This window comes from Haliotis asinina, chromosome 8 (assembly GCF_037392515.1).
Source record: "Haliotis asinina isolate JCU_RB_2024 chromosome 8, JCU_Hal_asi_v2, whole genome shotgun sequence".
NCBI lineage: Eukaryota > Metazoa > Mollusca > Gastropoda > Lepetellida > Haliotidae > Haliotis > Haliotis asinina.
The window spans coordinates 24294447-24318466 of record NC_090287.1 but is presented as its reverse complement, the minus strand read 5'-3'; the positions used below and the strand labels follow the sequence as shown (position 1 = coordinate 24318466).

General features: G+C 39.1%; 1 protein-coding gene across 1 annotated transcript in view; it reads left to right on the top strand.

The window, feature by feature from the left end:
- Positions 1-24020, top strand: part of LOC137294996 (uncharacterized) — a 145518-nt gene that overhangs the window by 3607 nt on the left and 117891 nt on the right. Inside the window, exons 3-6 of the mRNA XM_067826237.1 lie at positions 694-798; positions 10237-10299; positions 10887-11002; positions 11732-11909. Of these exons, the coding sequence (XP_067682338.1) occupies positions 694-798; positions 10237-10299; positions 10887-11002; positions 11732-11909 (462 nt within the window). The remainder of the gene's footprint in view (positions 1-693; positions 799-10236; positions 10300-10886; positions 11003-11731; positions 11910-24020) is intronic.

Sequence of the window (24020 nt, the reverse complement as noted above, 5' to 3'; positions counted from 1 at the left end):
AACAAAGGAATTCTTGAGGTCATGTAAGAAAATGATAGTGTCAGAGTTCAGAAGACCAAGATGGTCAATGGATTAATCTTCTTTCATCTTTTCCACACAACGTTTCAGGGTCATTACAGATGCCTTCTTTAGTTCACCTTGGTCATGTCTTGGTCATCTATAGCAACTTCTAAATGCCACTAAAAGCATAAATGCTGCTGAAAAGATTTCAGAAGGTTCTCAAACAAAAAGATCCTTCAGGAGGTCAAATAAGGAAAATGATAACGACAGAATTTAGATGGGTCCCAAACAGAAGAACATCAGCTTTAATCCACCATGAGGGTTACCATGCTATTAAATTCTCCCAAAATACAATTCTTCACACTGAAAACAACCCCCTTTTTACGTTTAGCAGTATGTCACCTTTAACCATAGCAAAGGATCTTTTCTGGATGAATACAAGGAACAATGAAAAGGCAAATCTAAATACAAATTGAACAGATAAAGTTAGCCTCTTCAGAGAAGCAAACATGAGATTTGATCATTTTGTAGTGCTGATAACTATGCTTATATGATGCATTTTACCCTCATTTGTGTTATTTACCATTGTTCTTTCTTGTTCTTAACTCCCGACACTAATTGAAAATGTTAGTGTGATGTGACACAAAATATAAATGATTGACTGAAATGTCTTCATTTTCTATGTTTGTTCAGGAAGGCAACATCAAGCCCCCTCATTCCCAGAGTCCTGTCCCCCCTTTGGCCAGAGGGCGTGGCTTGTCGTCCAGGATCCGGACCACAACAGAGGACAGGAGATATGTGAGTGTTCTCTCCCTGGTGATGGCAGTGTATGGTGTATAACTGTGTATATTCCATAGCTAACATCTAGTGGATTGCAACATTGTAACACAGATGTGTCTAGAGTACTAACTGGATTGTTGTAGTAGGGGAAAGTGCTACCTTTTGATTCAGATACTATGAAAGATTATTAAAACATCTGAAAAATTATAGTGTAATGTTTTATGATCATTGTTGATAATGAACTAGCAGTAAGTAGCTTCACAGAAATTTAACAATTGATAGTATCATGGTAACAGAGTTCACCTTTATAATCACTAATATAGTCAGAATCGTATATCTGTAGTTAGTAGTGATTTCATATTAGGAAATGATTTTCATGGGATTCTATTTGTGACTAATACTGAATACTGAGTATAGTGACTATTTGTCTTCCGCTGCACAGCAGTTCCACCTGGAGTACGAGAAGAAGGTATGCACAGAGTGATGCTTGCTCTCACCAACACTAACATCACTTGTATCAATGTCTTTCATTTTATGACCATTCAACAGTCCCCTCACAGTTAAATGCACAGGTTATCTGCATAGAGTTATGGATTTACAGGTCTATGTATCCTAGGACACTTGTTACATTGTCCTGGATTCAGGTGGTACAGTGTCCCAGATTCATTTCTTACAGTGTCCTAGATTCATTTCATACAGCTAGATTTATTTGCTTAAGCACCCTAGATACCTAGGTTACAGGTCCTAGATTCACTTGTCTAAACACCCTAGATACTCTTGATTATGGTTCCCAAGATACTCAGGTTACAGTGTCCTAGATATTCATGTTACATTGTCCTAGATAAACTGGTTACATTGTATTAGATACTCCAGTTGCAGTGCTCTAGAGTCATTTGGTAAAATACCCTAAATAATCATTTACAGTGACCTTGACAATCAGGTTACAGTGTCCTAGATATTCATGTTACATTGTCCTAGATAAACTGGTTACATTGTATTAGATACTCCAGTTGCAGTGCTCTAGAGTCATTTGGTAAAATACCCTAAATAATCATGTTACAGTGACCTAGATACTAAAGATACAGTGACCTAGATACTAAAGTTACATTGTCCTAGATATTCATGTTACATTGTCCTAGATAAACTGGTTACATTGTATTAGATACTCCAGTTGCAGTGCTCTAGAGTCATTTGGTAAAATACTCTAAATATTCATGTTACAGTGACCTTGATAATCAGGTTACAGTGTCCTAGATATTCATGTTACATAGTCCGGGATTGATTTGCTTAAAGGCCATAGACCATTCTCAAATTACAGTGTCCAACTTTCACAAGATGAAACACAGTCTTTATATACTGAACATCATTGAAAACGCACCACCCCTACAATTGTGGATTTCTAAGAGCAGAAGTGAGCAATCTATGTAAATTTTACATATTTGTGTAGACCAATGTTTGATAAAGAAAAGAAGCAAAAAACAATCAAGCAAAACAGTGAAGATTTAATGCAGCTGACAATGAAATAAAGATGGGGTCAAAATGGAAAGTCAGTAGCGTGTATGACCCCCGTTAGCAGCAACACAAGCTGTGCAACGTCTCCTCATTGAACGGATATGTCTCTGAATAAAGTCCTGAGGCACTGCATTCCACTCTTGCTGCAAGGCATTGTCGAGTTCCCCAAGGTTGTTGATCTGCGGACGACGTGCGAGGCGTTGGCCGATGTAATCCCACAAGTGTTCGATGGGTGACAAATCTGGTGACAATGCAGGCCAATGAAGTAGAGGAATGTTGTTGTTAGCCAGATACTGTATCGAAACACGTGCAGTGTGGGCTCGTGCATTGTCATGTTGAAATGTGTGCAGATCTTGATGCTGGTGAAAGAAGGGAACGACGTTGTTCTGAAGAATGTTGTCACGGTAGTAAACGGCATTCACTCTGCCACGACAAACAATCAGAGCGGTTCTGTGGTGATAACTTATCCCTCCCCACACCATAATGCTGCCTCCACCCCACCGATCGGTTTGCACAACACAATCCTGATGATAACGTTCACCCCGTCGACGCCATACCCGTAGACGCCCGTCAGCATTTCGCAAGTGAAAACGCGACTCGTCGGAGAACACCACACCATGCCAACGTCGTAACAACCACACACGATGCTGTTCAGCCCATTGTCGGCGTTCACGGCGATGCCTGTCAGTCAGGATGGGTCCAACGTAAGGGCGTCGACAACGTAACCCTGCCGCACGGAGACGGCGTCGGACGGTGGAAGCGCTGATCAAACCACGTCGACCCTGGACAGCGTTGGCGGTTCTGGCAGCGGGCAAGGTTCGATCCCGAATATGGCGCCGTACAATGTCTCGATCTTGACGAGGGGTGGTAACACGTGCCTGACCTGGGCGTTGCCGGTCCCTGCTGGTTCCTGTTTGTTGGTATCTGTTAGCAAGCCTCAGAATGGTCGAATGATGACACCCAAATCGTCGTGCAATGTTTCTGCTTGAAGCGCCGACCTGCAACATACCCAAGGCCTGTTCTCGTTCCTCTGGTGACAATCTTGGCATGGCGAAAAAACTTTACTTACGAAAGTACTGCGAAAATGAGAACGGTTTTGTGCCGAAGGTCATTTATACCCCTGAACAGCATGCTTTCTGCATGCAATTTGTGCCCTTCGTGTGTGATGTGCATGAATTTTGTTGTTTTCATGTGATGTGTTCGATGATGTGTTCGAACGATCCGTTTTTTACTGTAGAGCGTTATTTACGATCTAGTGTGTTATTATCAAAATTCCCACCATTAATTTTCCATTTCCAAAAGATTCTATTACCTTATTTCAAAATTTACAGGTGGTGCGTTTTCAATGATGTTCAGTAAATATATAAAATGCATGTTAAATGTAACATGTTTTCTTGTGTATATTTCAAACATTTCCTCCACAAGCTGTACAGAGGCAAATACGCTTGACACACACAGACGAGTCTCTATTATTTTGTATCTATGCAAAGCTATTGCAACAAGTAAGCAACACTTGGAACAGCAAACTGTATTAGGCAAAGTACTCTTGTGATTTCAGGATCTATAGTTGAAAAGTGTTCATTTTAGACTTGGGTTGTGATGTATTTCATTGATTGTTTTTAAAAATAGATTTAGAATTGTTTGGCGATATTGTTAACGTCCTGGCATATGGCACTGGCTCACCAACATTTATCTTTGAACAATACTTTGCCACAACTTGGGTTTTAGGTTACAACCAAATTTATGAGGCCACTGAAATAGCAATCTTAATGTCAGCACATGATGACATTACCTAGCAGACCAGGAAATACAATTAAAAGTGAAAATCTTCTTATGTTTTATTGCAAATATCAAACTTTGCTATCTTCTTTTGTTCAGCTTAAGTGGGGGAATGTAGTTTTGCCTGTCCTATTAACCAAATAACAATTCCCCCAAATCTTGTATCCATGAATCGAATATGTGCATTATCCTCAAATGAGCACCATACACAAGAAAATATGACACTTTATAGGGTAGTATGAATTATTATATATTGTAACATGTTAAGAATGAATATATATATATACTCCCCACTTGTACAACATATCTTATACATTGTTTCTATAAACCTGTGTATAACTATCTGTATCCATAAGCATGTTCCATACTCCACAGCACATTAATATAATATGGTGTTTGCTAGATCAGACTTGGAAGCGTGTGTGTCTGCATATAGATGTTTTCTTCATGCATGTTTTTTGTGTTTGTATATCTGCACCCATGTTAGAGATAGTGGTCAAATGTATGTAATGTATACTACTCAGAATGAGTGAAGGAACACCTTATTCCTGCATACAAAAGGAGTTAATGTGTCATGTCAGTGAAGAATCTGGTGTTCTTTCTTTCAATGTTGGAGTAATACATAACAATACCATATAGATCCATTAGTACCTGTGTGAGAGAATTGAAGTTTTAGACTCTTGTGCCTTATATAAGTACAGGTGTTTCATAATTATAGGTGTTGGGCAAAAAGTTTATGGTCAACTTCAAAAGGTTGGTCAATTTCAGAATACAGTATTATTTTTTCATCTCATCTTTAGAGGTCAGTGATTGTTAATCCATACTTTTCTTATAACTAACATGCAGTAATCATTGACTCCATCAGTGTTCAAGGAATTTTTTTTTTTTAACTTAAACTGTCGAGGCATTATATTTTTAATGTTGTCACCAAGTTTTTCTGTATATGAAACTTTTGATTTATGTTTGTAAATATGCAGCTACTCAGATGCTTGGGCATATGTATATATTAGTATCTTTTTCTTCAAGCTGTTTTAAAACATAACAATGTTAATATAATGGGTTAGTCAGTGATTGTGTTGGGTTTAAATAGAATTCCATGTATATCACAACACGTCATGTTATATAATACCCAAAGTAAACTTGAAATGATGAAAGTTTGAGATGTTTCCCAAGAGCCTGGGCTTGGTTCAGACAAACCCAGAAACATAATAGATTTGAACCTGGATTCAGTTCCATGACCATCAGTTTCAGGCATGCCAAGGGACGCAACTTGACAAGGCTATACATGTGTGTTTAGGGATATTAACAAAATATTCAGATCCTTTGCTTACAAACTTCACAATAAAGATGTCTTTATAAAAATAAACTTCACTCATTCTACCAAATTCATTCGACCACATTGATATTGTAATCTGAAGCAAAAATTGTTATGTGGCATAGTTATGCATGATATTACTTATTTATAGTATTTACTATACTCACACAACAGGGTGGTTGATATGCTGTGGGTCAGTGTAACATGACTATCAACTCAGGGTATATAAGCTGTTTAACCTGCCTAGGACCAAAGATCATGAAGGCTTTAGTTCCGTGTGATAGGCAACAGATAGCCTGGTGTTGTTGTTGTTACTGAGAAGCACCAAACATCATTTCACATGTATAAATAATGCAGTCATACTTTGATATTCATAAGGCATTGGTTTACAGAGGTGTGTTGTAATGTAGCAGTCTTGGGTTAGTGGAGGGCAAATAACACTTTAACTTACAGGATGAGGTTGTTGTTGTCCTTCAGTGTCGACAGTGTCCTTAAACTTTTCATGTATAAACAGGGGAAGTGGGGTAGCCAAAAGATTAAGACATTCTCTTGGGTTGCTGAATTCTTGGGTTTGATTCCCCACATTGGATAGAAGGGGCAGTAGGGTAGCCCAGTAGTTAAAGTGTTTCCTTGTCACATTGAAAGCCCAGGTTTGATTCCCCACAGTTCTGGTGTCCCCTAACATGATATAACTTGAATATTGATGACGGTAGCATAAAACTCAACATATTCACTCCCTCTCTCCCTCATATTTATTTAGTAAATATGCACATGTGTATGTGTGGCTGTCAGGGAAGCCGTCTTTGTTTTTCTGAAAACAAAGTTTGCTGGGTTGGAATTAAGTCAGTGAGATTAACATATCCAGCTCTTTTTCAAGTTCAAGGCAAAAACAAATGGCCGTCCAGGGAAGGTAGACAATGACTATTGTATGTATAGATAGTATGATTTTGGTAAGATTTCAGTGATCTATGTGTCTTTGCTAGTATTGACTGGAACATTGTTTACTCCCTGTTCACTATAGTAGAGATAAAGTGGGGTTTGACAAGGGTGGCACATGTGATACTATCAGAGTGTCCATCTCGACAGCTCTCATTGTGGCCTTCAAGACAAACTGATTACATCAGACAATAGAACAGTGTATACCATGTGTATTTGTGGGACACATATACCGGATTCGGGCATACAGTGAATGAATGTTCATGTTGTAGTCACGTCTTGTGCAAATGTATGAGATGTTTTTAAGACACCTGACAGTTACATCAGTTAATCAGTAGGATAAACAGTGTTTAGGATGGGTCAGTGGAATAAGAATAGTCTCCCTTGTGGGAGTGAGATTCTGTATTGACTGAGGTGATATGTGATATAAAAATGTATCACCACCTTCATTAAAAGTCAGGGACAATAAAGTTTGGGAGTAAAAATTAGGGCTTGGGTTGGTCCAAATTTTCTACCCAGGTACCCCGTCCACTAGCGCCCTACCCTACCCGGATACCCATTATGTTAATTCCTGACATGAAATTTGCAATAAGTGGCAATATATTCTTCAGATTGAAGGCTAATATTTTCAGATTTTCAATGTCTTGATCATGTATCATATTGAAAAGAAGTGACTGTAAATTATGTCTCAATATTCAAAGAAAATACCTTTTTATCATGAAAGAATAATGTATTACTTTGTTTAATCTATTATTGACATGATGGTAAGGTGTGGGTACCTGTGATGGAGATGGGTGTTTTTTTCAAATGTTTATAACTACTGTGTGAGATAACTTCTTCAAGTGGCATTTTGGAAATTGATATGGTGAGGATGAAGTCTTTTATGGACATAAACTGCAAGAAAGAAGTTGTATATCCATGAAAGTCTTCACCCTCACTGTGTGAAAGAAAAACATTATCATGAAACAAAGTATTGCGTCCGAGACAAAGCACTTCAAAGGGCAGAAACATTAAACAAAGGATCAAAGGAGCAACAAAGGCCTGTGTTTTGATGGGGCTTTCTCTGTTGGTATGGTGTAACACAGCCTGATAGGGAACACAAGTAGTTCTGGGTAGGTGGAACACAGTGAGAGATTAAGGGGTAAATGATCTGTGTTATCAGTTTGCTGGGCGAGGAGTGGGTAGAAGAAGAAACATGAACTGAGTTGAGAGGTGTAGGGTATGGGGTGTGTGAAGCTAATGAATCTGTTGAGACAAACTAAAAGTGCTTTATGGTTCAACTTCTTTATTATACAAGGTCACAACGTTTCGAGACAGATTCTAGTCTCTTCTTCAGGTGAAGTCTCTTCTCCAACTTCTAAATGCCTTTGAAACAATCTGTTGAGACACTTTGAATTTTTGCTCCTTTGACTGAGTGGTTTGTTTGTTGTTCAACACTGCACTCGACAACATTCCAGCTTTATGGTGGCAGTCTGTTAATAATCAAGTCTTGACCAGACAATCCAGTGATCAAGAGCATAAGCATCATTCAACCTATGCAACTGGGAAGTGATGACTTGTGTCAACCAATCAGCAACTCTGACCACCCTGTCCCTGTCACCTCTTACGACAAATGTGGGTTACTGAAGATAAATTCTAAGAGGTCTGGTGGAGTTGAGATGTATGAAAAGATGTAGGAAATGATTGATGTGTGGTGTGCATACTGTGGCATGATTGTGTGTTTGTTTGTGTGTGTGCAATGACCCTGTGAAAGGAGTCCATTGACTTATGGCTGGATTTGGAATGGTTTAGGGGTTGGATGTGGCTAGGTATGGTCAGAGGTTATGGATGGGAGGGTTCAGGGTATGGACAGAGTTGATAGATGGAAGGGTTCAGGGTATGGTCAGAGTTGATGGATGGGAGGGTTCAGGGTATGGTCAGAGTTGATGGATGGGAGGGTTCAGGGTATGGCCAGAGTTAATGAACAGAAGGGTTCAGGGTATGGACAGAGTTGATAGAATGAAGGGTTCAGGGTATGGACAGAGTTAATGAACAGAAGGGTTCAGGGTATGGACAGAGTTGATAGATGGAAGGGTTCAGGGTATGGACAGAGTTGATAGATGGAAGGGTTCAGGGTATGGTCAGAGTTAATGAACAGAAGGGTTCAGGGTATGGACAGAGTTGATAGATGGAAGGGTTCAGGGTATGGACAGAGTTGATAGATGGAAGGGTTCAGGGTATGGTCAGAGTTGATGGATGGGAGGGTTGAGGGTATGGCCAGAGTTGATGGTTGGAAGGGTTCAGGGTATGGTCAGAGTTGATAGATGGAAGGGTTCAGGGTATGGTCAGAGTTGATAGATGGAAGGGTTCAGGGTATGGTCAGAGTTGATAGATGGAAGGGTTCAGGGTATGGACAGAGTTGATAGATGGAAGGGTTCAGGGTATGGTCAGAGCTGATGGATGGGAGGGTTCAGGGTATGGCCAGAGTTGATGGTTGGAAGGGTTCAGGGTATGGTCAGAGTTGATAGATGGAAGGGTTCAGGGTATGGTCAGAGTTGATAGATGGAAGGGTTCAGGGTATGGTCAGAGTTGATAGATGGAAGGGTTCAGGGTAAGGACATAGTTTATGGTTGGAAGAGTGTAGAGTATGGTTCAGGGTAAGGACAGAGTTGATGGATGGAAGGGTTCAGGGTATGGTTAGAGTTGATGGATGGAAGGGTTCAGGGTATGGACAGAGTTGATAGATGGAAGGGTTCAGGGTATGGACAGAGTTGATAGATGGAAGGGTTCAGGGTATGGTCAGAGTTAATGAACAGAAGGGTTCAGGGTATGGACAGAGTTGATAGATGGAAGGGTTCAGGGTATGGACAGAGTTGATAGATGGAAGGGTTCAGGGTATGGTCAGAGTTGATGGATGGGAGGGTTGAGGGTATGGCCAGAGTTGATGGTTGGAAGGGTTCAGGGTATGGTCAGAGTTGATAGATGGAAGGGTTCAGGGTATGGTCAGAGTTGATAGATGGAAGGGTTCAGGGTATGGTCAGAGTTGATAGATGGAAGGGTTCAGGGTAAGGACATAGTTTATGGTTGGAAGAGTGTAGAGTATGGTTCAGGGTAAGGACAGAGTTGATGGATGGAAGGGTTCAGGGTATGGTTAGAGTTGATGGATGGAAGGATTTAGGGTATTAAGGTATTATTTACAGACCACTGACAGCAGGAATATAGCTAAGTATGGTGTAAAACTAAACTCACTCACTCACTCACTCAGGCATAGTAAACAGGTGCCCCGTTGACTGTAATCAGTATCAACATGACATGAGACTCAAGGTTGCCAAGATACCACCCACTGCTAGAGTAGTTAGATTTAGGGGGATTGCGTTACTAGAAAACCACTATGACAGAGTTAACTCTTTCTGTAACTTCCAAATCAATCATTGTTGATTTTAAAATGTATAGTGACTTTGGATGATCTGAATTTAGATATGACATTTGTTGAAAAGCAATACACATGTTGCTGTCGAGCACTTTATAATGTCTTTAACTTTGTACTGACACACCCTGATTTGTGTGGCATCATTAGTCAAGCTCTATAATAGTCTGTGATTCAAGTGTCTACACTTTCTATCAGTAAGTGCTCTTTCATGTTACCATGTAACCATGCTTTTTACCATAATAAAATGATCACAGATAAGTTACAATTTCTGTTTGAAAATAATATTTACTGTGTATATGTTCATATGACTTTAAGAACTAGTCAGGTGATTGTAAATGTGTTAACTGAGTTACGTCAGTAAGACTTAAGTTTGTCATGAATATCTTACTGTGATCTTCCGTCAAATGTTCCTGAATGATATGTACAATTTATAACCCTCTTGATATAACTCTCTCCATTATTACACTTGACCTTCACATATTTCAAATTTCTGGATATATTTCAGAAAATGGTGGAGATACTGCGTCTAAAGGAAGAGAAACGTGGCTTCAGCGGACAACCTCTCCGGGTAAGTTAAAGGAAAGCAAGGTTAACATGAACGAAAAGGCCTTGACCCAGTACTACATCTCCATACCCTGTTCTAGAGACAAGACATCACTAAAGGGTAAATTGAGATAACGATCAAAACAAACAGCCAAAAGGAAACAAATGAGCAAGTCATGACATAACAAATTCTACCCTCAGATAATTTAAGCAACAGTTCGTGTGTCAGTACATACAGCCAGCCCAAGGGAAATAATTGTGAGTAGAAATCCTTCTAGTACAAGTACTACCTACAAGTGATGTGCACTACAGTTCACACGTCAGGGCATACAGGCAACCTAAGGGAGATAACTCGAGAAGAAATTCTTCTGTATAGTGCAAATACCACCCACAAATAATATAAACAACAGTTATGTACATATGTCAGTGCATACAAGAAGCCTTAGTGAGATAACTTTGAGAAAAAGATCACTATACTCCAAATATTGTCCTCAAATAAGTTCATATAGCCAGAATAAGGGAGATAACTGCGAGAGGAAGTCACTCCCCATCTACTGCAACATTCCATACATCAGTCTGTATCAGTCCTTGAGCTTGGAATGTTTATTACAGAGAAAGGTGAACATGTCTGAGCGACCCTTGTATCAGTCTCGGGAACAGATATCATCAGCCCGTAAGTGGGGGCCAGCCAAAAGACTCAACCCAAGCAACGTAGAGGAGCTCATCAAGTAGGTGTACAGATGTGTTAATGTTCATGTGAACATTTGTGTGTGCATACAAATGTTGCAAATTGTTGAGTGTCCCCATAGATGACATTCTTACCTTGAGAGCTGGCTGGCAGCTGACTTTCATATCCTAGTTTGGACCTGTAAACTTGGTCATATTGAATTTTGTGTGTACCCCACTATGCAACCCAGTGCATGCCCTCTGTTGACTGGGGAGTATGTAGCAGGATGTGGGGTCACCCTAAGTCAGCTTGCTGACAGGGTAACCTCTTTGGACATGTGGACAAGGTGTCTGACATCTGATCAGAAGGTCAGTGGTTTCAATCCTAGCATTGGACTGACAACTTTCACTTCCACTACATGTGCATACTATGCATGTAATTGTAGGGTAAGGACTTGAATCAGACCATTGATTATCCATCAACAGTTGTGCATTGTATCACAGTTCAAATAACTGCCACCAAAGCTGTGTTTCAAAAGTGTTACCACTATCCCCATCTCTTTTTAAAAAAACAAAAGTATTCTGATACATTTGAAAAGGTTTTGATTGCTTTCCGATCTATGAATGATCTATAATGATGATAACATGTAGTGATATTAGAAACAGATACTCTTGGTTAATGACTACTTTCAATGAGTCCTCGGTTCCAAAAATAGAAGCAGCCGTTTATTTTTTCAAGCAACGAATATATGAAGATGACTTATAAAACTGTCTCTGTTTCTATTTGCCAGAACGAATTCTCGGAGTTATACTCATATTGCAAACAGTGGAGTGACGCGATCAGAGAATCTCACTGGATGGCCTAGTGACACTGATCACATGTTTGTGCTGCCTGATCATGTGATCCGGTCTGCAGTATCACGACAGAACGTCATCGGTCTGGAGGAATGCTATAGGAAAATTTGTAAGGTGAGCTAAGCCGTTTTGTATCCATCAATATACTGGTGTCTTCTTGTAACACTCAGAAGACCAGCATGTGATGTTGCTGGAGACATTTGAATGACTTGAGCAAGTTTTGATTGGACTTTGTTCTCTGTGCACACCATGTTATTATGTTTGAACATTAAGGCCATCTGACACAAGTCTTCCAGGGTCCTACTGTATGTATCCTTGGATTTATATGGCAACAAACAGTAGACGAATGGGAACATGTGGCCTTGATACTCAACATGCAATGTGTAGATCTGCTTGAATAGTCAGGGCGCTGAAGAGAAGGTGCCTTTGCCAAACACTGTATCTGTACCACACAGGCTCTCAATGTTCTTGTCTGTTGTGAAAATGATGATGTTGTCATCAATGCGACGGAGGAAAAGTTCTGCTTCGGTCGTCTGTCCCTGAAGCTGAATCTCACGTTGAGTGGGAGAGAGTCTAGGAATGGTCTTGTGCTGCTGTCTGCAGAGAATGATCTTGAGTGATGCAAAGGAAGGTATCTCCTCTAGCAGGTCATCAGGAATGCTGTTGTTGTGGTGTCGCAGTCAGGATACGTCATCTGCATAGATGGTTGCACTCGGCGTTGTCTCTGTCTTTGCACTATGGATAAGTGTGGACTGAAAGGCCTCCACTTCCACCTCGATTTTAACTTGTTGGTGGGTGTGGTGCAACTGTAAATAAATAAAATTAATTAGATAAAATATGCAAATAAGTCAAACAACAATTGAATATAAATAAAATAATTTAAATGTCATATCGGATGTACATTTGAAAAATTTAGTAATTCATGACAATATCACAATATCAAGACCATTTGAAGGATGTCATTCAGGATAATCACTGACGCTTTACATTTGGTGACTATACAGCCAAAATACTTCTTCTCTCGGATGGTTTTCTTACACTGATGCTTAAACTTGTCATAGAACAAGTGCAGGCCCCTACTTAATGACTGTCAATAAGTGTATATCCTGACCTGCACATTTGCCATTTCGAAAAAGAAAATTCAGTGAGCACATTATATAGGTCATATCAAACTCATTAATTCTTTGTTACCTTAATTGTAGAAAAGCCTGATTTATTCATTTACTGTGTCTTTGTAAGAAACAACTCCCATTCAGTTACGTCTCCACTCAGCTTACTCAGGAAACAGGAAACTTCATCTCAGTTAAGAGGCTCTCAGCGCCATTCTGAAGTATGGTAATCTAATGGTTTCATAGGAATCCGCTTTCACTGCACTTCTAGTACAACTTTGGCACAGGGATTATTGAAATTTTGCTTTCTGGGCTGACACCCCAGGATCAGGTGGTCAGGCTCACTGACTTGGTTGACATGTCATCAATCACTGGATTGTCTGGTCCAAACTCCATTTGTTGACAGACTGCCACCACAGGACTTGAATGTTGCATAGTGGCATTGGACAACAACCAAACAAAAACCTTTATACTGCAAGCAAAGTTTAAGATTTAGATTCAAAATGCTAAGCATCAACACAAAAGATTTGGACAATATTCCATTGTGAAACATGATAATATACAACACAAGCCCTAACCACTCGATAACCAGCCAATCAGGAAACAGTAGACTCTGGTAGACATTACCACCTTTGGTAACAGAGCATGGTGTCAAATAAGCTGCATAAGGTACCAATCCAAGATGATAGACAAATCCTGTCCCAGGAGTACCTGACAATATGGTGTTACTAAAGTAAGTAGATGTGCTGACAAAACAGCTCTAATGATTAACTGGATGCTATTTGTAAGACTACCTGCTTGATATATAGGTAAGAAATTTGGAGGCAGCTACCCCAAAATTGTGAAGCTCATGATTCACAATCTAAATCATTGCACAAGGGAAGACAACTCTTAGAAGACTGTGTACACTGTGTAATTTTGTAGTCTCCATATTTATTCTTACATTGTTGAAGCACAGGTTTTACGATGTTCTACCTCTAAATGGATATGTGAAACAAACCTATACTTCTTATAAGCAGATCAACAGCCAGTGAAAACTCCTTTTACACATTTAAGAACTTATATATTTATCACCAGAAGTCACAGAAACCCTTGTAAAATGCCCTTGCTTCTAGCAAAGCATCCATTGATTGTGACTGTATATGGCCTGTTGTCAGATTGTTACCATGGGAAGAGTCATTTGGCCATCGCCATGTCACAAACTCTTGAATAGGGTTAAATAAATACAGCTTTCACAAACATGACCGCAAAGTATATATGTTTAAGAGCTTTGGATTGTGTTCAGATAAGGGGTTTCTAAGACCAGTAAATGTTAAGATTACTATATATTGTAAGTACATTAGGACAGAGGGGAGTAGTTAGTCAGGGTTCAGACATAACATTCCACTCCATGTTTGTATATGTAGAGAGAGAGATGCTGTTACAATGTTTAGTCCTGTGTCGTTACAACAATTGTCTTTGTGACACATGGTAAAGTAACATGTCACCTTCATGTATGACAGATGTTGATACTGTCATACCTAGGGATATAACTGATGCTGATATTGCTGCACCTTGGAGGGCAGTTGGCACTGTGACATCTTGGGGTATAACAGATGTTGATACTGTCACAACTTGGGGTGTAACAGATGCAGTTGATAATGTCATACCTTCGGGTGTAACAGATGCAGTTGATACTGTCATACCTTGGGGTGTAACAGATGCAGTTGATAATGTCATACCTTCGGGTGTTACAAATGCAGTTGATACAGTCAAATCTTGGGGTGTTACAGATGCAGTTGATACAGTCATACCTTGGTGTGTTACAGATGCAGTTGATACAGTCATACCTTGGGGTGTTACAGATGCAGTTGATACAGTCATACCTTGGGGTGTTACAGATGCAGTTGATACTGTCATACCTTGGTGTAACAGATGCAGTTGATACAGCCATACCTTGGGGTGTTACAGATGCAGTTGATACTGTCATACCTTGGGGTGTTACAGATGCAGCTGATACTGTCATACCTTGGGGTGTTACAGATGCAGTTGATACTGTCATACCTTGGGGTGTTACAGATGCAGTTGATACAGTCATACTTTGGGGTGTTACAGGTGCAGCTGATACTGTCATACCTTGAGGTGTTACAGATGCAGTTGATACAGTCATACCTTGGGGTGTTACAGATGCAGTTGATACAGTCATACCTTGGGGTGTTACAGATGCAGTTGATACAGTCATACCTTGGTGTGTTACAGATGCAGCTGATACTGTCATACCTTCGGGTGTAACAGATGCAGTTGATACAGCCATACCTTGGGGTGTTACAGATGCAGTTGATACTGTCATACGTTGGGGTGTTACAGATGCAGTTGATACTGTCATACCTTGGGGTGTTACAGATGCAGTTGATACAGTCATACCTTGGGGTGTTACAGATGCAGTTGATACAGTCATACCTTGGGGTGTTACAGATGCAGTTGATACTGTCATACCTTGGGGTGTTACAGATGCAGCTGATACTGTCATACCTTCGGGTGTAACAGATGCAGTTGATACAGCCATACCTTGGGGTGTTACAGATGCAGTTGATACAGTCATACCTTGGTGTGTTACAGGTGCAGCTGATACTGTCATACCTTGAGGTAAAACAGATGTGATTGATTCAGTCACCCCCAGAATATGACAGAAAGATATTTTCTTTTTACTGACTTCATTTTCAGTTTCTCTTTAACTTCTAGCTTTGCTCATCTTGCCAAAGACGTGATATTTCCAAAAGCTACATAGAACCATCATTTTTTACATATTGTTTCATAGTTGTGCATTGTGCAATAGATATCTTCTGGCGGAACAAGGAAGATTTATCAGATGACTGTCATAACAAGTTTGTCTTATCGGTAATATATATTTGTAGAATTACCACCCATATGTAATTTTTTTATGGGACAATCTCTGTAGAGGATAAAACACATTTAACACAAAACTGAGGCAGGATGGAATATTTTATTTGTGGACAGAATGTACTTTGGTATTGTTTTATGTGGGAATGAAATCTATGGGTGTGTCAAGGATGTTCTTGGAGTTTGTATATCACTGTTTGTCTTCGGAATCATGATCAGCTGATTATCAGCTAGTTAGTGGCACTATAAGATTCCTGGCAGGGCAATTGTTGCCTGCTTGAGAATCATCAAGGACTTACAGGACTAGGCCTGTGTATCATGTTGGTCATCACCATGTTGTTATTGTAGCAGTTATGATGATTAGAAAAAAACGTTTTTGTAATGATTTGTAAAAATTTGTAAAGTTGCATGAAATGAAATCATGACCATTCATCATGACATGATTGTAGACATCAGGATATTTGTTTTCATCATTAATGCATGCCTTGTACAGACAGGGCAAGACTGTCTGATAATAATGTGTCTTTATTCGATGATCATTTGCTCAGTCGGGAATGCTGTAAGAGACTGTGATGACTTTGACATTTAGACCATTGATCTCAGATTGGCAACTTTCTATGTTGCAATATCTGTATTCCATTGTTTTACCAGAATTCATGTATATCGGTTGTTATGAGACTCGCTTATTAGTGTAATTGAATAGACTCTGCCAATAGTCCATTGATCAATATGGTGGTTAGCTCCAACTGAAGCTAATGTCAATGGGATGAAAATGTAGAATCACTGTGGGAGTCGGCCCCCACCCAGGTACTTACATGCAATCATCTGCAAGAAGAGAATCCTTGCCAATGTCTGTGCAATAAATGGGATATGTTTGAGGCCATTGTAAGAGTAAATAGTCAATGCCAGGTTTTGATGGGCCGATGATGACTGATGGTGATATCTAAGGCTGATCTAGAGGTGTGTGTGTGTGTTTGTGTGTTTGTGTGTGTGTGTGTGTGTGTGTGTGTGTGTGTGTGTCTGTCTGTCTGTCTGTCTGTCTGTGTATGTGTGTGTGTCTGCATCTGTGTGTGTCTCTTTCTCTCTCTCTCTCTCTCTCTCTCTCTCTCTCTGTCTGTGTGTCTCTCTTTTTCTCTCTTTTTCTCTTTCTCTGTCTGTCTGTGTGTGTCTCTTCTTCTCTCTCTCTGTGTCTGTGTGTGTGTCTCTCTTTCTCTCTCGCTCTCTCTGTCTGTGTGTGTCTCTTTCTCTTTCTCTCTTTCTCTCTCTCTCTCTGTCTGTGTGTGTGTCTCTCTCTCTCGCTCTGTGTCTGTGTGTGTCTCTCTCTTTCTCTTTCTCTCTGTCTGTCTGTGTGTCTCTCTTTCTCTCTCTGTCTGTCTGTGTGTTTCTCTCTTTCTCTCTTTCTCTCTCTCTCTGTCTGTGTGTGTGTTTCTCTCTTTCTCTCTCTGTGTCTGTGTGTGTCTCTCTCTCTTTCTCTCTCTGTGTGTGTGTGTCTCTCTCTCTTTCTCTCTCTCTGTCTGTGTGTCTCTCTCTCTCTGTGTGTGTCTCTCTCTTTCTCTCTTTCTCTCTCTGTGTCTGTGTGTGTGTGTGTGTCTCTCTCTCTTTCTCCCTCTCTCTGTGTCTGTCTGTGTGTGTGTGTGTGTTTCTCTCTCTTTCTCTCTCTGTGTGTCTGTGTGTGTGTGTCTCTCTCTTTCTCTCTCTCTCTGAGTCTGTGTGTGTGTCTCTCTCTTTCTCTCTCTCTGTGTGTGTGTCTCTCTCTCTTTCTCTCTCTCTGTCTGTCTGTGTCTTTCTTTTTCTCTCTCTCTCTGTCTCTGTGTGTGTCTCTCTCTTTCTCTCTTTCTCTCTCTCTCTGTCTGTCTGTGTGTGTCTATCTTTCTCTCTTTCTCTCTCTCTCTCTGTGTGTGTGTCTCTCTCTCTCTGTGTCTGTCCCTGTGTGTGTGTGTCTCTCTCTTTCTCTCTCTCTCTCTCTCTCTCTCTCTCTCTCTCTCTCTCTGTGTCTGTCTGTGTGTGTGAGTAAGTCAGAGATTGTTTAATTCTCATTTTTATGGCAATAAGATTTAAGGTCAAAGGGTTCCTATTTTTTCAGTTTCTGAGAAAATTCTATTTTCAGTTCTATATCTTTGAATAATCCTGAGTTTGTACCTTGATATCAAGAGGTGCATAGAATATACCAGTTGTCATCTTTGCAGTAATCTGTGTTTTGTGGCTGTTGTGTTATTGCGTAATTATTTTGAACTTGCTTCACACACATTGCTCTCACTCTTTCCCTCCCACCAGCATGAAACAGAATCTTCAGCTGCCACTAATGGAGACATAGTAATGGATTTCTTGTGGAAACTTTGCTTCATTTAGATATTTTTGCAGGACATGGAGACTTTCTCTGCTGGGAACAACTTTTTGTCAATTTTTAAATTTGCTAGAATCTTTGCTGTTTTAGGAACAAAGCAAGCAGTTGCCTGAAGCCTAAAGATATTGATATTTCATTCATGTTCATATATTGGGTGAGAAAAAAAATAAGGGTCTGTTACAAAAGGAACTGCATTGATACCATTTTGCCTCAGATGTCGTAGGACCTGAATATCAGATGACTGATGGATAGACAGCACAGAGCCACCACTCTGTACATGCACATCTGAACTTAGATCACATGTCTGACATAGCTGAGACAATATGTGGACCTGTACACCACATTACTGTCTGATATAGCTGAGACAATATGTGGACCTGTACACCACATCACTGTCTGATATAGCTGAGACAATATGTGGACATCTGTACACAGCATCACTGTCTGATATAGCTGAGACAGTATGAGGACACGTACACCACATCACTCTCTGATACAGCTGACAAAATATGTGGACCTGTATATCAGATGACTGTCTAACATAGCTCACACAATATGTGGATCTGTACGCCACATCACTGTCTGAAATAGCTAAGACAATATGTGGACCTGTACACCACATCACTCTCTGATACAGCTGACAAAATATGTGGACCTGTATATCAGATGACTGTCTAACATAGCTCACACAATATGTGGATCTGTACGCCACATCACTGTCTGACATAGCTAAGACCATATGTGGGCGCGTACTCCACATCATTCTCTGATACAGCTCACACAATATGTGGACCTTTACACCACATCACTGTTTGAGCTTGGGAGATCTAAATTAGACAAATATCAACAAATCATCAAACTGTTTCAGTACAGTATTTCAGCACTGTGAGAGTTGACTTAAACATTAATGTCTGATTTACTTGAAACACGATAGACCACAACTTGATGGTTCCTAGATATAATTGATCAACTTCGAGACAGACTTGATTACCATTGCTCACGATTTTCAGATTGAATGATCTCGATTCTGTCTGACTAGCGGTGATTGTACACAGATTAAAGCTGGATTATTAATCACTGTATGGCAGCAGTGTAGTTTTTTAAACATTTTTTTTAAAGGCAATTATCCCAAATTTAGTTATCAGTGTAAAGTCAATAGGAATTTGATCAACTTTTGAATTTTAACAGTACTGAACCCTTGTAGATGAGATTATTTAGACACGGTACAAGCCATTCTCTTCACACCAAGGTAACAGAAGTCATATTTTCCTATGACTTGAATAACCTCTGTGGGAAGAGAATGTGTACAAGCTTGTGTCAACATATAAAAACTATGGTTATATATTCATCTGTGATTTGGTATATAGAGATTATTGCACAAGCATGTGTGTAATATGACTTATGTGATACAACTTATATTTCACGACAAGTGTGAAATGTCCTGACACACATGCTTGAGTGTATCACTATATATCACTTCATTTTTCTTCAATATTTAATTCTTTCCCCCCAATGTGTAAACGTGAATTAAGGTTATGCATTCACATTTTCTCAAAACCAAGTAAAAACATTGATATTCTTTTGAGGATCGTTCTTTGTGAAAATGTGTACTTTATGTTTGATAATGATGAAAGGTGCAAAATGTACAAGAAAATACGCCTGCTTAGCTTTTTGAAACAAACTTGGTGAAGCCAAGTATATCACACCTTGGCAGTGACGAGTGAACCCTTTAACCACTGTGCTAACCCACCACCCCGGAGGTAACATAAGTAGACCAGAGGAACACAGCAATATCTGATATACCAGGATTATTTGAATGTTCTCCAGGAAAGCATTCTATGTAAAACATGATGAAGCTAATCGATGGCAATCAATTGTAGCCTTGTAATGTAGATTCAATGGCTCCATCTTTGATTATTTCATCCCAACCTTCATCCTGCTCCAGCTAACAACTTCACTTGAAGTCATGGTGCATTTATTTAACTGTTGCAGTCAGCACAGCTTTCTCATCAATAACGGAACATCAGACATGGCGATTGCATGACAATGGCTATTCTCTCCGAGGGGAATGTGCTTGCCAAGTTGATTAATTTGTTAGATGTGATATAAAATGGTGTCGGGATGTGTAGCGAGCTGTGAAATAACTAACAGTATTAGCCCACGGAACATCCAAACAATGCCCAGCTCAAATACTGGAAAAGACCTTTCGACGTCACTGCATGCTTATTCATACACTATAATGGAGGGCATTTTTCTTAAGGAGAAATACATATGTGTAGAGTGTATGTGAACGGTAATTGTTTCTTGTTTCTTTAATTCCCTCAGAAGTGCTAAAACTACATCGTTGATAGTTTTGGAATTTGGTTGATAAAGCTATGATGTATTCACTTCTTTGAAATGTCTTTGAAATTGTTTAATACCAGTTGGTTCAAAAGAATTATATTTGGTTTAGTACCATGTGGTCATGAAAGGTCAGATCAGTTGGGTACTAAATCACATGCCATGACAACAAGGTGGAGTGTTGTAAATGTTATCATCTAAGGCTAACCAGAAAGCAAAAGCACTAACTTCTGGGTTTACATGCAAGAACATGCATTTACATATCGTAAATAGAAACACTTTGTGAAAATATAAGTATATTCAGCACTTACTGTAACATGTGTCAAAAACCATTAACTGTATGTAATTCCTGCAGTTAATGCAGTATTAAATCAGTGTTTAAAGCTGTAGAAAAATGATAATGTTTAATGTATTTTTAATATACGTTATGTGTGAAATGTGCAACAAATTTCTTAACAACCAAATAACAAGTAACGAATTTGTAGCTGCCTCATAAACAGCCTGGCTTTGGTCATTAAAATGTTGCATTGTGTCAGGTTTATCAGGCTGATTAGGTGGCCAAGTGGTGAACGTGTCAGCTCATCAGACCTAGGTCTGCGTTTGATGCTTGTGTGACACAGTGTCTCCAATACTGGCACAGCGGGAATGGTTACAGCCATATCAAACCCATCTCACTTACACCAGTTTGAAGGCGGTATACTGATTATAATTGATTATGATCTGCAGTATATAACTAGTCTTTCTCAGAGTCTGTGATCTGCATTATTTTGCTTTCCATCAAACCCTTCTGGAATTCAAAAACCCGAAATGAAGCAAGTCTAGAATTCACGAGGCTCCATTTTTTGTTTAAAAGGAATTGTTTCTGTCAAAATTATATGTATTCAGATACTTAGCATTAGTGTGTAATTCAATAATTGATAACTGCACAAAATAATATTCATTCAAACACACACTTTAGGATTATATTTGAAAGTAATTTCTTTTTATGATTTATGATAATTTGATATAATCTACCAAGTCCATTATTTTTATCTTGTTTATGACAGACCAGTGAAGGTCTGGGGTAGAATGGGCCTTTAGCAACCCATGCTTGCCATAAAAGGCGGCTATGCTTGTCGTAAGAGGCGAGTAACGAGATTGGGTGATCAGGCTCACTGACTTGGTTGACTCATGTCATCAGTTCCCAATTGTGAAGATCGATGCTCATGCTTTTGATCACTGGATTGTCTTGTCCAGACTTGATTATTTACAGACCGCCACCATATAGCTGGAGTATTGCTGAGTGTGGCAGAAAACTAAACTCACTCACTCAGTCACTTGTTTATGATAAAAGAAGAAAAAAGAGAATAAAATTATAATGACTGAATTCCTGACCACATTTGAAATTTCAAATTTGGTATTGGAAACCGATGTACTTTCAACAATGGCCTAAGTTCTATTATCAGCATGACAGTTTTATGATTCAATGGAAGCCTTCCTTATTGGTGGACATTATATGTCAGCTACTCACGTCACACATGGAAACCTTAGAGAACACCTGTGATGAATGATTGATATATAGTAGTGATTTTTCTACTCGTCTGTGGTGGTTGAAAGAAAAATGTAAGAGTTTTATCTAATAGATATTCATACAAGGAAGTATTGAGTGAGTATGGTTTTATGCCACTTTTAGCAATATTTCACCAATACCATGGCAGGGTACACCAGAAATGTGTTTTACACATTGTACCCATGTGGGGAATCGAACCCAAGTCCTCAGAGTCATGAGTGGATGCTTAACCAGTGGGCTACCCCACCATTCCCACAAGGAAGCAAGGGATGTGAGAAGTCTACAACGTAGTTATCAGATCTTGTTACGTTGTACATTCCAGAATCTCAATGAAAACACTCATGCAAGTTTGACATGGCCTGAACTGTTGAAGGTCTTATTATGCCAAAGGTCAGATATTTATACCGAAAGATACCAAGGTGGTTGTTAGTCTGTCATTGTCTAGAAATGTGCTGAGTATGAATTTCCACAGCTTAATGAAGAATATCTCAGGTAACCTTTTCATTATATTTCATTGTTTTTACTTTGAAGGTTTTTTTTTGGTTTTTTCATAAAATATGATCATTTAGACTAGTTGTTTGTATAGGTGTTTGTGTGCTGTGTAAAATTCAATGTCTGCTTACCCAAAGTGTACCATTTAGTGTCAGAATAATATTTCTTAATGTACAGTGATTAATGTATGTTTTAAGAGATTGTTCTTTCAATTAAGGACAAAAATCAAGATGTACATATTGCCTTCAGTCACACATCCCACCTGCTGCCTGAAAATATTTAAAAATACAATACAAAATCTATACAGGTGACATTATTAATGTATTTAAGTTCGTGTAGTATTTGTGATATTCTTCAGATCTCACCTAAGTGAAGGCCTTCCTGGGTGAAAATCCTTCTCAGATTTTCACTGTTTATATGTCCTAATGCTGTTTAGATGGAAAAAGATGCTAAATTATATGCTTTCTCATTTCAGAGATTCTTTACCTGAGTACTTTGTTTCAAACATTAATCACTCTTGCTCTTAAATTCACATTGTGTTAGTGACTCTGGGCCTTATATGGAGGTTGCTGCAAATAAATCTCATCTTGAATTTTTATTCAAAGGCTTTTTTGAAGTGTTGACGCAGAAGTGGTGTTATTTCTGTCCTCAAAGTTGAAGTGGAGATAAAAACGAGGGATCATTTATCATGGAGAGAGACACTTGTGGCTGTTACCAAGCTCTTGTCACAATTCTAGAATGTTCCTTAACAGTGCAAGATATACATATGGATCTATGAATAAATCACTGTCTTGCTTCAAGTTACAACTCAGTATTTGTATTGGAGTTTATTAAATAAGAAGTATGGGTAGAAATAAGACATAATGTTTCTCCTATGCTACTTGAATATGATTTACAAACACTCATGTTCATATTCGATGTCGATTATATAACACTGAAAAAGAATAATAATAGAATAAAACATTTTTATGATGAATTATAAATAATGGTTTTGGAATATTTGATGATATTTTTAAGTATGTGGAACTATAAGGTGTAACTCAACATAGTCTCATGATGTTTTACACATCACATGTTTGTGTATAATTATATGAAATGTATTTGTGTGACATAAATCATGAGGAAGGTGTTATTGCAATGTCTGTGTTATTATCTGTGTCATATTAAATTCATCCTCGATATCTCAAGGGTATACGTTCCGATAAGTCTCCACTATACCCTGGACGCATCTACAGGTCAGCCCGATAATTTTATTACCTCCCTTTGCTGGCTCCGCATTCTCGCAATAGCCAATCAGCTTTATAACCAATCTTGCCAGTGTCAACAAAGGTAGCAGGCACAACTGTGAAGGTTTGCTTGCACTGCGACTCATATTTTGGGGAAATCATACAGGCAAATTTATAAGTCCGAAACTTTAGAAAAATATGTGCAAGAACTCTTTCTACCTCTTTCAGAGAACCTCTGCATGGTTTATGTTGCCAAGTTTAATCGGTTAGATAATTTAAAAAGCG